Source organism: Rhopilema esculentum, chromosome 21 (genome assembly GCF_057945365.1).
Source record: "Rhopilema esculentum isolate cy_ngs chromosome 21, ASM5794536v1, whole genome shotgun sequence".
Lineage (NCBI taxonomy): Eukaryota > Metazoa > Cnidaria > Scyphozoa > Rhizostomeae > Rhizostomatidae > Rhopilema > Rhopilema esculentum.
The window spans coordinates 10909286-10924378 of NC_142835.1; the positions used below are offsets into that span (position 1 = coordinate 10909286).

Genomic DNA, 15093 nt, shown 5'->3' on the forward strand with positions numbered 1-15093 from the left:
GGAAAAGATAATAAAAATAGTGATAATTACAAATACCTTGGTATTCATCTAGATCAATCACTATCAATGAGCAACCATTTTCACAAAGTCTGCAAAAAGCGTCAAGTAGACTAGGCCAGTAGAGACGTATTCGACCAATACTTGCCATACACCCTGCCCCGGACGGGTAAAAAGCAATAGTACAAGCAGTCATGACTTACTGTACTGTAGGGCCTCTAGCACAGCGTTCTTGTTCATGTCAGAAACAAACAGAAGCATAAGCGTACGGGCCGGGGGGGCTGGGGGGCGGCAGCCCCCCCCCCCCCCAGTTTTCGAAGAACCATGTCAGTCGGGCAATGACACTTCAAATAACCCAAAGACTGAAAGCTACGAGTCAATATCGTTGCATTATCAAATTGACTAAAAGTGCCTTAAAAATGATAAGATGGTTTTTAAAAATTACAAGAAGCAAAGCGCTTCTGAATCGTATGGTAATAATGCAGCAATGCTTGTCCAGAAGATGTTTCAAGAAGGTTTGCATCAACATCATCATTGCTATCAACGATTCCAGCAATATCTTGCACAGCTGAAAGATCATTCAGTGGCCTTCGACGGCTGAAAACATATCTCAGATCAACCATGGGCCAAGAACGGCTGAGAGATTCACATTGGCACTACTTAGCATCGAGAGGAAATTTTCAAACGAAGTTTTGAAAAGTGACATGAAATGATTGATACATTTGGACACAGAAAGGGTCGGGACTCAAATTTTTTTTGACTGTAGTCGAATTCAAGAGTTAATACGGTAGTAGTATTTTAAGTGATATTACATAAAATATTGGAAAATATTATACATTGCTGCCCTTATCTATGAGAAACTTAGATCAAACTTTTAGATCTGAACAGTAGACATTATAGAAGAATCGATAAGGATAGCATGTCCCCCCAAACATGTCACTGATTGGTTTGCTCATCTCTCAACTGACTATTTTTACTTTAGATATTTCGGTGAAAAAGAACTCGTTATGTAAATATTCCTATGTCAAGCTCCTTATCACCGACAGGCTCATAAATATATGCATGCCTCTGTACTCGGGCAAAAATCCTACCGCCCCCTCCCTGTAAAAATTCCGCCGTACGCTTATGAACAGAAGGATATTAAAAAGCTAGAGAAAAGAGCTGAAAAGCGCATTTTTGGAGGGCATTATCAGCAAGGAGACCGTTTGCTTAGCTCGTTTGCCAATGTACAGAAAATGCAGTATGCTGTTTTTGTGTCCAGATCATGACTATTTTAAAAGGGTTGAACACCAAAAAGCCACAAGAGCAATTATAACTATTCAAAGTTTCAAAATAAAATTTTGAGTGACTTTGATTAATCTATAATTTAGATTAATGACTCTAGGTAGGTAAGTTGGGAAGTTAACCTTACAGAGATTCCTCATACAGGCTATTTCTGACATGGTCAACTGTCTAAAACATTATAAAAGACGACATAACTTTAAAACAAAGTTGATAGCTATGTATAATCTATTCAGTAAAACTGCTCATGGAAGGTCTGATCTGAATTAATGTAGCTTAAAAATCCTAAAGTCTGGAATAATTAGATGAAAGGTGAGGGGATAGCAAAATAGCCTTTGCAAATACATTCGAAAAACCTGTGGGCAGAAATCAGAATAACATGTACAACCTTTAAAGAGGCACGAGTCAAACTTCAATAGTATTCTGAACGCTGATACTGATTGGTCACGATATCAAGGTTAAAATTTCCCAGCGACAGAGTGAGACTACGATTGATTTTCTGTGAATCAAACTTTCTTGCTGCAGATTTTTAAAGAATTGACAACACAGGCACACATAAGCAGAAAGGCCCGACGGAACCAAGGGGCTCAGTGGCGTACCCAAGGGAGGGAGTAGGGGGATCCAGACCCCCCAACTTTTCTAAATATGATCCTCGAGATTTGTCCAAAAACGATGTAAAACTCATTGAGGGGGGGGGGGTGGGGGTGTAGTATACTGTATGCTTGTGTCAATAACAATTGTAAAATATTTTGCTATTTACTGTAGTTAACATACTGCAAATTATGGCGGAACATTTTGCAAAAAGGGCGTTTCCCCGCATTTGCACGTGTTTGAAGGGCGTGGTCCAAAAAATTCCGGGGACTATGCCCCAGACCCCCCCCCCCCCCACTACCACAGACCCCCCGCCACAATAATTGTCAAACTGTAGCATGTTTCCTTTATAATGGTGTACTGAGTGAGAAGGAAAACTGGCAGAAATCAAATCCGCTAGAAATCGCAAAAATTCGATTGGAAATAAAGTGTTCGGATTTCTATGGCCATGCGTCATAAACTGAATCAACGCGCACTGTTCCTTATGACTGAATCGAAAGGTGAATGGATAAATTTTTCCTTCCTCGCGTTGTGCAGTGCCATCTGATATCATTAAATGACAGTAATTCATGCCTTCCTTACGGCCTAATTTAAATGAAGAAGAAACTGATACATTTAGATGCAAGTCATTAAAATTTCAACAGATTTTCTCTATGGCGCCAACTCTTCAAAGAGCATAATTAGTCTTTAATTATTGCTGCAATTAGAGTCACAATTGTTGCTGTCGAACCATCTGATTCTTCGATTTCGCAACATATTTGTAAAATAAAACCGAATTCAACAAGCAATATATTTGTATTTGTATAAATAGCACTTGGGGGCATTTTTTAGCTGGGGTCTGCATCCTATCTTTTTGAGCTTATCAAACTGGCCATTTCTACCAATCTTCATGCTGGTATCACAACTACCACCAACATTATTAGAAAAACCACTTTTGGGGCCTGGGACCTAGTACAACAGTCTAAAAATAGCATTTAGGGGCATTTATCAGTTGGGGTCTGCATGTTATCTTTTTGTGCATATCAAACTGCCCATCTCTACCAATCTTCATGTTTGTCTAGAATAAACGCTTTTGGGGCCCGGGGCCTAGTGAAAGTCTAAAAATACGACTTGGGGGCATTTATCAGTTGGGGTCTGCTTCCTATCTTTTTGAGCATATCAAACTGCCAATCTCTTCCAATTTTCAAGCTGATATCACAATTAGCAGCGATATTATTAGAATAAATGATATTGGGGCCTGGGACCCAATATAACAGTCTAAAAATAGCAGTTAGGAGCATTTCTCAGCTGGGGTCTGCATCTAATCTTGTTCAGCGCCCAAAGCTACCCTTGTGGACGACGTTTCATGCTGGTATCCGATTTTGCACAACTCTCTCAAAATATGGTCAGCTCGACATTCAAGCGGCGCTGTAGTTTCTATCACTTGCTAAAATATATTGTTTTGTTAAAATACATATAATCGTGCTGTTATTTGGTGTTAAGTTTCAAGATTGCATTCGCTGAGTATAAGGCGTATTATTTTCAACGTATTACTTCGATCCGAAATCAAGAACGTAACAGGCGCCACCAATAATTGATTCGGAGCTTTTGCTTTTTTCTACCCACCACTATCAGGGTAAGCAGGCCCATAGTGGTTGTGATTCACGCATTCGCGCACAGTTGTTTGCAAAATTGGATTTTCATGTTCACGCAAACAATAAATGTAATATCATCAGAGCCCTGTTTGAAGGACTACAACATTACTTTCAAACTTTGAATGTCTACACTTTGCTAGCTCGACAAATCAGTAGAAACGGCAGGAAATATAAATTATCCTTCAAAAATTCACTCAAAAATTCATGGATAGTTAAAGCCTTTTCACGACATAACGCAAGGAAAACTCATGTTTCACGCTTTACGTAGGAATCTTAATTCACGAAATCACGCATAAGAAATCGAGATTTCACGATTTCATGCACTAAAATATGACCAATAACGCATCACGCAAAAATATTGGGGCCTTTGAAGGCGTTTATAAAAAACAAGGAGAGGCTGGTGGGACCAAAGATACTCGAATATTCCAGTATCTTTGGTGGGACCTACATTAAATACTTATGCATTTTGTGTTATACAAATGTCATTCAAATGTTCCTAAAAAACTTTGCTAGCAGCTTCGAATGTTGATCAAAATTCATCAATTATGATTTCCTCATCTTCGTCAAAGTCACCAATACCAATTTATAACCCTGGGACATCTTCTAAACAAACTTCGAATGACGCATAAGTCGATCATTACATGGGCCGTATTTAATGCACATTATCTTATTACCATCGCACCCGCAAAGAGGCTAGAGGGGGGACTTAATAAATAAGGGGGCTTATTTTAAAATGTTGCTTGATAAGGGGGGCTTAAAAGAGAGGAGGCTCAAAAAAGAGGGGGCTTTAAAGAAAGGGGAACTTAAAAGAGCTTTTACAGACGACGGAGCACAATTTGGAGTGGTGAGAAAGCTATATACGAGCCTACAAACTTCTATGGTAGTTTACCAATGTAGAGGGGCACAGTCCATCCAGCCCCCCTTCCCCGGCTCTGGTGTGTCTGGTAATAGCTACTATGAGCAGTTTTTAATAACTTCAATTACATTGAGAATTATCTGCTCTTTTTGTGTCATCCGTGAGGGTGTTGACGATCATGTTAGTCCATTCTTTAATGCTGCTCAAATAGAGCTTTTTCTGTCTCTTTCTTTTTTACTTTCTGCTTTCCCAGTTAGCGATAGATTATTTTTGGCAGGGGTGGACTGGCTCCAAATTTAGCGCCCGGCAAAATTTGTCGAGAAAGGGCCCCGAAAATCAAACGAAGTTTACGGGTATCTTCAAAGTTGTTTGTTGCAGCACTTATTATACTGGCTTAAAAGGTTATTCTTGGAATATTGCTATTATTTCTAATTAATAACCATCAGGGGTGTAGGCGTAGACATAAGGGATAAGCAAGGGGGATCTACAATCCTTCTTAGTCCAGGGTGGCATCAGAGGCGTCTAGAGGGGTCATTGTCAATAGCGGTGTCACAGGGGGAGCCTAGGGGGGAGGGGGCACGTCGGAAGGATAAATTTTATATTTCGTCTAAATATGATTAGAAGATGTTAGGAGAGGGGTAATGTCATTCAAGAAATTTCTTGTTATGAAATTTACTAGTAAAAACATTAATGGAGCTGATGTTTTTCCGATCATTAGTTGAGCAGCGAAGTAAATTGATTCGTTGAGCAACAGCCAAGATGGGAGCATCAGTAGCATAGGCAGGGCTGGCGAAACGTTAATGAAAGTTGGGGAGGGGGCGAAATGTCTAGTGTGTTCAATAAATAGTTAGGAATGTATAAGACCGCCACAATGGTTAGGAATTTTGGCCGAATTCAAAAAAGGTTTTTGGAAATATGACATTTTAGGGGTGGCCAGAAAATGCATCTAAAATATTTACAACGTCAAGTTTGACCAAAGGAAGATCCTAGGCAATACCTTTAAGCTTTCTCTTACAACAATTCTCCACGGTTCAATTTGGCTGTGTTTTGAAATGACGATAGGAAATAAGTTGGAGTTGGTTATATAATATATTATATAATATATAACTTCCAAGTGTCAGAATAGGAATAAAGTTTAACAATGAGGAATGAGTTTGAAAAGGTGCAAAAAATACAAAGGTGGAGAGACAGAATTAGCACAGCTGATTCTAGGATAAACAGCGCAGCTGCTTTTCAAGGGGTTGTGACAAAAACATTAATAAATAAGTAAGAAGATAGACACTACAAAATAGGGATGGTCGTTCATAGTTAGTTTTTCATTGTTCTCCTATTCTTAGCTTTATTATTTATTCTTTTTATTATAAGTTAGGATTCCACACCTTATCTTATTGACCAATGAGTTCTTGACAATTTGAAATCAAACGTACCTCGCACCTTGATTTGGACTTGTTTTGTCCATTTCTACTAATTACTACTCATCATAACTAATAAATGCTAAGATATTTGCATGTCAACATGGCTGCTTGTGCCACTGACATGAGAACGCTACATCCCGTGACGAGAAAACTCATAATAAAATTGTAAAAGCATAAGCAACTTAGCTATTAAGAAAAATATCTAACTACTGTCGTGCTTAGGTACATCATTTACGTTTTCAACAGGGGCGTCGCGACCGGGGGGTGTGGGGGTGTCACACCCCCAAAAGTATCTCGATAGGTAATTTCAGGTAAAATCTTACCCAGTGGAGGAAACGCTTCAGGTATTTCAGCGACCTTCATGCATTAACATCAATAAAGGATCAAGCAAAGATAGTTGCTCCTTTGGCTAAATATGATATTTCTTGATATGAAGGAAGATAAAAAACTAATGAATTGAATATTTGAAGATTTCTTGTTGGCACAAAATCTAAAAATCCAGGCACTCTTTAGGTAAAATTGTGTCTTGTGTCCATTTCCCCTAGAAAGGCACGCTAAGATGGAAAGAGGGATCTAAATTGACAACCAGTGAAACTTGTTACCCAGCTTTAGAAGTAACTGACAACATGGAATTCTTCAAGACCACGGCGAAATTGTACCAGTTGTTTTTATCTGCTGTTCAATTTGTTTGCAAACATAAAAGAATTTTCGGTAGGATTAGGAGGATTGCTTTAGTAGAATTTACTTAAAAGAGTGCATTTTCCAGGGAACTGGAAGCATCAAAATTCGAAAATTGTCTGCTCCTTCGGCGGCAACCATGGTGCCGCCTTGGGTAATTGCCCGTCCCAGTATACAGATTTGGCAAAACTATTAGGAAAGTCCGTTATTATCATTTTAAAATGAATGTTGTGAATTATATGCCACATAGTTAGATTGGCAAAATGTATTGCAGAGGTTTGTGACAGCAACTTAAGAATTCCAGGTAATTATTTTCTAATCAAGTAAATTTGTAGTCCACAACCCCCCCCCCCTCCCACAAGGCTTGCCTCGCGACGGCCCTGGTTTTTAAAGATAAGAAGATCAATGGGAAACTCGTGTTCACTGCTACCCTGGGTGCCAGAGCTTCAGAGAGTTAAAATGTGAAGAACGGGGAAAGGAATTGCGAAGGAGAACGGAAGAGGAAAGGGGAGATATTTCATTTAATTAACCCTTGTCTCTCCCCTCTACTCTTCGGTTCTCCTTCGCAATTCCCTTCCCTGTTCTTCATCCTTTGCCTCTCTGAGGCTCTGGCACCCAGAGTAGTCCACTGCTAGTCCATACTATCTTTTGCCAAAGCTAACTTCTTTTGTGAACGATTAAAAGGATGGGAAAATGAAGTATGCAACATTTGCCGAAGATTTTTTGTTGTGGTGAAAAATTTCTTTACCATTGTGGAATCCTGCTGAAATTCTCCATGCAAATGAACCTAAAGTAACAGTTGGATTTCACGCTATATATTTCTTTAAATGGGAATATGGTTTATAGTTTGCCCGACTCTCTGTCAACTCTAATTCAACTCTAGAAGGACTTCAGTCACAGCGCCACACCCCGTGCGCTAATGTATTACCCTAACATCCACTGCTTGTATAACATTTTTCAAAGAGAGACCAGCGCAAAAACTCACTCTTTCCAGCTGTCTAAAGATTTTGATCTCTCTGTACCTAAGATTGTATTATCTAATGTGAATTGATTAGATTTTCAGTTGCCTTTGAGATTCTCCATTAAAAGTACATGTTTAGTAGGTCAATCAGAATATAGCGATGCGCCACAAACAGTTGATGAATGAAACGAAGCCACCTTTGCAGTAATGTTTATATTTTTATATACCTTGGGAAAATATAGTCAGTATCTATCTGTTTTGTAATAGTATCTGCTCTATGAAACCTTTCGAATTTTGGAAGAAACGCTCTAGACCCGCAATTATTGAGTGAAATTTGATCAAAACTATTAATTTCAACTTTATATATATAATCCTTCTTCTAGACTATGCTGACGATGAGTATTATGTAAGAACATCTAGTAAGAAAGCGTGTTGAGGGCTTATGAATGTCAAAGAGACTGTTGCATTAGCGCACATAAGATCGAGAGATGCAGTACAGGTTTACAACCAGCTGATACTGCGTAAGATGTTAGCTGAAGCGGTTTGTAAAAGCTCTCGTCAAATATGCAAAGGATTTAACGCTTGAACTATAAAATCCCACCTCGCTAGATGTTGCCACCGCTTTGAAAGTTCTTGAAGATAACTGATTGGTATGAAACAAGCTGAAGCCCATTTTGGCCAACCATCCTTCGCCAGACTTTTCTATTCAACACCAACCTTTTCAGCTAGTTTCATTGCTAGGTTTAACGCCAAATTTCCTGAAAAGTCCGACTAAATTGATTCTAAATCTCCCAGCACAAGGACTTGGCTGCTTGTTTTTACTGTGGTATTTCATTGTGTTTGAATTGCAAGAAAAAACCGCTGCAGCTATTGTTCAAAGTCAATGTTAAAAACAATATTCGGAAGGACTGTGGTATTCCTTTTAAAGCTTTGGCAAGAATACATTGACATGCTTTTAAGATACTTCTTCTAAAAATCACAGTTTGTTTTGAACATTATTGACCAGTCCTAAGACAATATAAAAAAGAAAAGACCTATAAAAAGGATGAGAAGTTCAATGAAGAGATTACGCAATTCAAATGAAACCTTATCTCAATGAAATTTTACGATCTCCAACTTATCTAGCGAAATGACAGATAAAAAGGATTGCAAAAAGCAAACTTCTTGGACATGAAAAGGTTATTTGCAGCAACAGACGTTCTACAAAAAATTTCCTCAAAGCCCTGATTTCATGTGGTGCTCCAGATGATGACATGATTTTCCAAGAAGTGTTCATCTCTTTGCCAGTGAGCATAAACAGGCCTACAAGCCTACCATCAAAAGCAGCAAAGGTAGGTAAGGACAATGAGTATAAGGCTGTGGCCTTCCTCGCGGTGTTCTGCTATATAGCCAGTAATTTTTCTGAACAGTAGATCCCAAATCCTTTCCGCTTTGGCAATATTGAGGATTGGGGATTCCATAGCTACGATAGCTGCTTCAGTGTTCAATTTACTATACACTGTACAGTGTAATATTGCATCAATGTATCGATAAGATTTATTTGCGCAAAATACTAACAGGATAACAAAAAGTATTGAAGCTGGGGAAGTGGGGTGCGTTTCATGCTTTTCTGCAAAATTCGATGCATGCCACTGTATGAACTTTTACCAACTTTTGTCCTCCTCCACAGAATTCAAGACTATAAATTGGATCGCAGCAAAGAACAGGATAGACTAATCTGCGTGGGCTACTGCATCAGGGCAAGATGCAATATGCCAAATGGTGGGTCGTGCAGCACATGACGACAACATCATCATCTTATCAAATTATCATATAAATGCATCTGAAATGAAGGCAAACAATATGGGTTTGCTGTCAACGCATGCGTAAGTACAAAATAGGAATGAAATGTTTCAAGTATTCTGCTATCTTTTTCTGTTTCCCTTCCGTTAAAATATTCAATTGATGAATGTTTGTGGTAAAAACTGCTCTTTTTTTAACAGAGGCGAAAACAATAAGCCAACGCAGGAAAATTGAAAAGAACAAGTTTCCATTTTTCTGCGTGTCCTATCTTATCTGTCCCTCTGTCTAAGTTTACAAGTCGTCGCTGTTCTTAATCCTTCAAATCGATGAGAACTTTAATTTTATGAACTTTTTTGGTAAAAATCTGGTTCATTTTGGAACAGAAGTGGAAATAATGAGCCCACGCAGAAAAATCGGAAATGTGAAGTTTCAATTTTTCTGCTTGGCCTATCTTATCTGACCCTTTGGGGGATTAATAAGAAATTTTGATTCCAGGATGAGGGCTTATTTGAAGAGGATTAAAATTGCCTCTGTTGTAAGATTTTATGACATTATGCACCAAAATGCAACTTTGGTACAGGCGCCAAAATATCTTTCGCATGGGCTACAAGCAGAGCGGCCTCGCAAAAAGAGATTTGGAGTGGGCCCACGCAGATTTGGTTGCCACACAGTATCACACCGGACGAACGTGCCTGTCCTACCTAAGGTCCAAAACACGGAATCTCATCAACATCAACATCCATTATCAACATCTTCAAGCATAAGATCAAAGATAACTTTTTTCAAAATATCGTAAAATGGAAGATGGCATTTATGCCTTTTACTAAGGACCAAATTGTAACAAACAACAGGCAAAAATTCCTGACTCACCTACTTTCACTTCTGGTTTTCTCCTGTTGAACCAGCACCTCTCAGAGGATCATTTTGGACATATGTTCACTTTGGCCTTTCAATGCCATACGTGCCATTGAAATTAGGGGTGTATTGTACTGTATTCCTTTTACCTTTCATAACTCGTGAATTAATTAATGTGATGACTTATACATACATACATGAAAATTGCCGGAAGAGGCTTTGGACAAACTGAGAAAGAGCAAAGTGTAAAGTCATAAGTGTGCCAAATTTCAAAGACCAGTAACGGAGTAGATATGGAGAAAGCCCTGTTAACAATGATTGCAATCGAACCAAAAAGGATTTTCCACTGTTGTATTGAGGTATATCATATTCCTAATGTTAAACGTTGATCAAAAGAGCTTAGAGATGCCTGTAAACCGGATAAAGAATGTTGCAATTACGTACATGGCTAATCTCTGAGGCTCCGCGAAGAGATCTGATAGGCTACCGAAAGACTTACATTAGATAAAAGTATTCAATTCATTTAAAGCTTCTTAACATCAGAGACAAGAATCCGATCAAAGATTCATCTCCGATTCAATAATACATGAGATGTTCAGCAAGAAACAGAGTACAAATTGGTGGTTACCACAGTTGCACCAGCTGTATACGTTTCCGTGCAACTTAAGGAGATGCAGATTCTGGTTTCAATCAATATCAAATATCCTGGACAAACAAATATTCTTCACATAGAAAAGGAGCCGCCTAGTGAATTTATAATCAAGCAAATTGCAACATAATTTATTGATGGCACTCATCAGTTTCGAAGAAGGGACATCAAAGGGATTTGATTCCAAGCACGATCGTTTCAAATCTTTGCCAGAGTTTCTTTTTTGTGCAAACCATGCACATCTCCGAATTGAAAACATATATTTCTTATAAAACATAAGGATCACGATTTTACTATTTTGAAAGAAAACTTGCTTCAAGGGGGGGAGGGGGAGGGTAGGGCTCGATAAAGGGCTCTTCTACTTGACTCACGATTGAAATGACAGATTCAGAAAATATCTGACATTTTCAAATCTCAATGATACCATGATACTCAATCTCGTATCATAGGCAATAATAACACCTGCAATCTGTATGTAGATATCTAAATGGATTTCTTTGTAATTGCATTGAGAGATTGGTGTTATTCTTGTGGTCATGGAATACACAGAGGCAAAAAGACCAATCTTGTTTCGAAGAAGCATATTATTCAAGCAATTTCACCAAAACAGCGACAACAATTCAAGGGAATTTCTTTCCCTGCTCATGTAGAATTTGTTGAGAAACTTATTCAAATTGCAAAGAAACTGCTCACATGCATGGCAACAGCCTGTAGACACATACTGGGTACTGGGCGAATCAGCCACGTAGCTGCAGGGGGGGGGGCTGTGCCTAATCATAATTCCGCGGGCTTGATTTAGTCCAAGTATATCTGCTTGTTATATATATGGTCTCTTGTTCAAAGCCTGCCCCCTCAACTATGGTTCTTGCTCGAGGCCGACATCTAGAGCTACGTGGTTGGGGCGAATTTGAAGTATTCGACCTTTGAAAGTAGTGAATCTAAAAATTTCTCTGCAGAAGGGATGGCTACTATGCACCAAGCTCCCGTCGCTGGAGGCCCTTGACTCTGGTCACAGAATACCCTGGGCACAAGAGCCTCAAGGACTACATCCCTGCTCAAATTAATTTTTCTGTTATTATATTCGAACGCTATTTCTGGGACTCGGGTGGTCACTATATTCAGAAAAGTGACGTTTTGTGCACTGGTTCCCAGGGCTTGTTAATGGTTGCTGCGAAGGAATTTGCTTTCTGAGAAACGAAAATGAGGTAAGCATGTTTGCGCAACTCGTCGAGGAGAGGAGAGAAGGGACTAGGATGTAGTGAAGGGAATTTCCGTTTTCAAGGTTGTAAGTTCACTCGAAGATGGTTCTTACTGTTGACGACGTGCAAAATTATATTTCTCGTTTCGAGAAAGCAATCAAAGACCCGCGAAAGGTGTGTATCGGCTCGATTTATTAGGCCACTTGTACGTTAATAACTTACCGTCATAGTAAAAATGGCGCCAAATGTATATTGATTTCCTTGTGGTTGGTGTGAAGGACAGAAGGACAGTATGAAGGAAAATAAGTATTTTAAAGCAACTGTTTTAACTGTATTTGAATACACTGTATATTTGAATCATGGATTAAAGTAATATGAGCTGAGCAAGTTCTTGTGAAAATTAAGTAAAGATTGAATTGTTTGGCCAGCTGAAAATACTTGATTAAAAAATGATCTTGCTTGTCCAATTGACTATCGTCTTTTAACATAACGGTAAAGGTAATTGCAGGAAACAAATTTGCTTTGATAGCACCCGAGACAGTCCAGTCTGCAGAGTGTGGCAGTTCTCGACAAAATCTTGTGTGTGCAAGAGCAAATATAAATGTGTGCATGTGTGCAAGAGTACTGACAAAGTTTGCAGTGTGTGCACACTATTCAGTTTTGATCCAATGTGTGCAGCAAGTTTCTAATAAGCAAATTATTTGCCAATTTGTCTCACTATATGTGCACAGAAATTTTTTCTGCCAAAGTGCTTTCAAGCATTCCACAAAATTGGGTCAATCATATATTTGGTATAATTAGATTACAATTATTTTGACCCCCCTCCCATGTAATTAGTCAAACTTCTAAGTGGGGCCGTGGGATTGAAATGGAACCCCCTAGAAGTTAACTCAGTCAGTTGATTTTAACATAATACAGTCCACAGAATTATCCTTACAGAGTAAATTCTTGACCCTATAATCATGCTTGAGCACAAGCCAGCTACTGTAGTTTCCCAAATAATCTTACTTTCTTTGATTTAGATCTTTTTATGCCCCTTGTTAGTAACCGACAAGGCCTCTTCTTACAAGCCCTTGCTTAGGAAATTGAGAATAAACCCTAAGATTGTAGTTTCTCAAAGAACTGGAATATGCTAACAGTAGATTTTTAATTCTGGGCATCAATGGATTTCGGGCCAGCATAGGTCATTTCAAAATATCAAATCAAAATACTGAGACATGAGATGACTGCAGGGCCATTCTGCGGTAATCTATAGGGTGTGGCCCTTAAAAATTTTCCTAACTTCACAAAGCTTTCAGATATCATTGAGCAACCCTAAAAAGCTGTGCCTCATATTTCTTTCAATTTATTTGCATGCCAGAGCTTTTCAAATCAGGAGAAGAGTATCATCTGGAGAAAACTCAATCTGCCAAAACTTAATTTTAAGATAAAGATTTCAAATCTCAAGTCCATTTTCAGAAAGGTCTATTGATACAAAATCAATGACCTCAACCTGGAACAGAGAATATTATTTTATTGCATTAAATAATGGCCTGTTGTTAACAGGGAAAATTATTACAGGAAACAACCTTGCTTTGGTTGCACCAATGCATAATTTTACAACACAGCAATCAGGTCTCTCTGGGAATAAAAAGCACTCAGGCTAAAAAAAGACCCCTGCTGGTTTGGCTGCGTGGGCTATTTAGCCCTTGCAGGATTTGTTGTTTATCTATTTATATTTGAGTATATACAAGCCAAATGAATTAATTCTAAATTAATTCAAAATAAATTATATATATATATACCTTGTCTACTTGTAAACATGATTTATCTTAAGAAGACAGTTATTTTGTGAGCATAACTACTCCTAAAAATGTCAATCTGGTTTTTTTTCAAAATGGCAACGTTTTGTGTAGGAACACAGATTTATTGAGTAGTATCCAATGAAACTCATCTTTATTCAAAAAGATATAGAGCAGTACAATGTTATTTAAAGGATAATGAAAGATTAAGCTGTTTCGCATTAAAAATTCACGAAAGAATGACTGAAATACACTTCTTTTCTATTAGAAATGAAGGTCAACTTGGAGTAATCCAGTTTCTTAACAGTCTAGGAAATTCCAATACTCATTCTTTCTTTAGAGTTTCTTAATCTGAAAAAAGCACGGAAGAGGGAAAAAATAACATGATAAAAATCAGCAAATAACATATACATAAACCTCAAAGCATAAAGGGAAGCAGATTGAAAGTAATGAGAGAGTTCAGGAAGGGTGAATGATTGGTTCTATGTTGTTGACAAATCCCAACTGTCTATCTCACCTTGTCGAAGAGTCTTGTTAAAGGTAATAAACACCTTTACATCCTAATGTGGACCTTTTGCATTTTTATTGTGTTTTCTTACTCAGACATGATACTGAAAATTAGGAAAGGGGGTGCTCTCTCTTTGATTAGTTTGTTTAGAGCCATACCTTAAGAAATTTTCCACAATACGCATTTCTATCACTACTCTGTAATTATTTGTAGTAATTTTCTGTTTTTCATCTCGTGTAATCTTATAATGTAACTTTCTTAATTGTTTATATGTTGAATGATTTTTGTATGTGTGGAATCTTAAAATTTGATGGATTGAACTGAACTGAGTTAGGAAAAATGTATCTTCATTTATATTTTTCTGAGAGTTTTTGAGAGTGAAAACCCTGCAGTCTCAGTGCTTATCCATGTATGTCCCTTTACCCAATAATAATGTAACCCCCTTCATGTTTGATATAAATATATTATTATAATTAGCAATTGTATTCTATTGATATCCTGCAGGTTTTTATTGTCCTCTTTTGGTAATGCCAACATCAGAATTACAACAGCTCTTTGCAATAGCTTTGTTATAAGTATTTCCAAGATGTGCAAGATGCTCCTATAGGCATCCATTGTCATAATGTCTTCAACTGAATGGCAACAAATTTGTAAGAATGGTTAAAAAACATTTAGCAAATAAAATAAAAAGCAAACTAAATTTCACCTGTCTTCAAACTTTGTAAAGAATACAATCTTTAGCTATACAATGAATAAAACAATGTCATCCTGTAGTTCTTTCACACAAAGAGTGTGAACCTGCATCATTTATTTTACACAATAGATTTCTTAACAAAGACTTGTTTGCGTATGTTTGCATGTTTTGCTCTTGGTAGTTAGTTGAGTTATATAACGGTGAATTTGACA

General features: G+C 37.9%; 1 protein-coding gene and 1 long non-coding RNA gene across 2 annotated transcripts in view; one reads left to right on the forward strand and one right to left on the reverse strand.

Moving 5' to 3' along the window:
* Positions 1–10773, reverse strand: part of LOC135684666 (uncharacterized) — a 35004-nt gene extending 24231 nt beyond the window's left edge. Inside the window, exons 1-2 of the long non-coding RNA XR_010515894.2 lie at positions 10066–10773; positions 8015–9235 (exon numbers count right to left, since the gene is read on the reverse strand). This is a non-coding gene — a long non-coding RNA (uncharacterized LOC135684666). The remainder of the gene's footprint in view (positions 1–8014; positions 9236–10065) is intronic.
* A 1115-nt stretch (positions 10774–11888) lies between these two features.
* LOC135684855 (uncharacterized) overlaps positions 11889–15093 on the forward strand; it is a 48736-nt gene continuing 45531 nt past the window's right edge. The window contains exon 1 of the mRNA XM_065200539.2: positions 11889–12072. Within this exon, the coding sequence (XP_065056611.2) occupies positions 12001–12072 (72 nt within the window). The 5' untranslated portion in view covers positions 11889–12000. The remainder of the gene's footprint in view (positions 12073–15093) is intronic.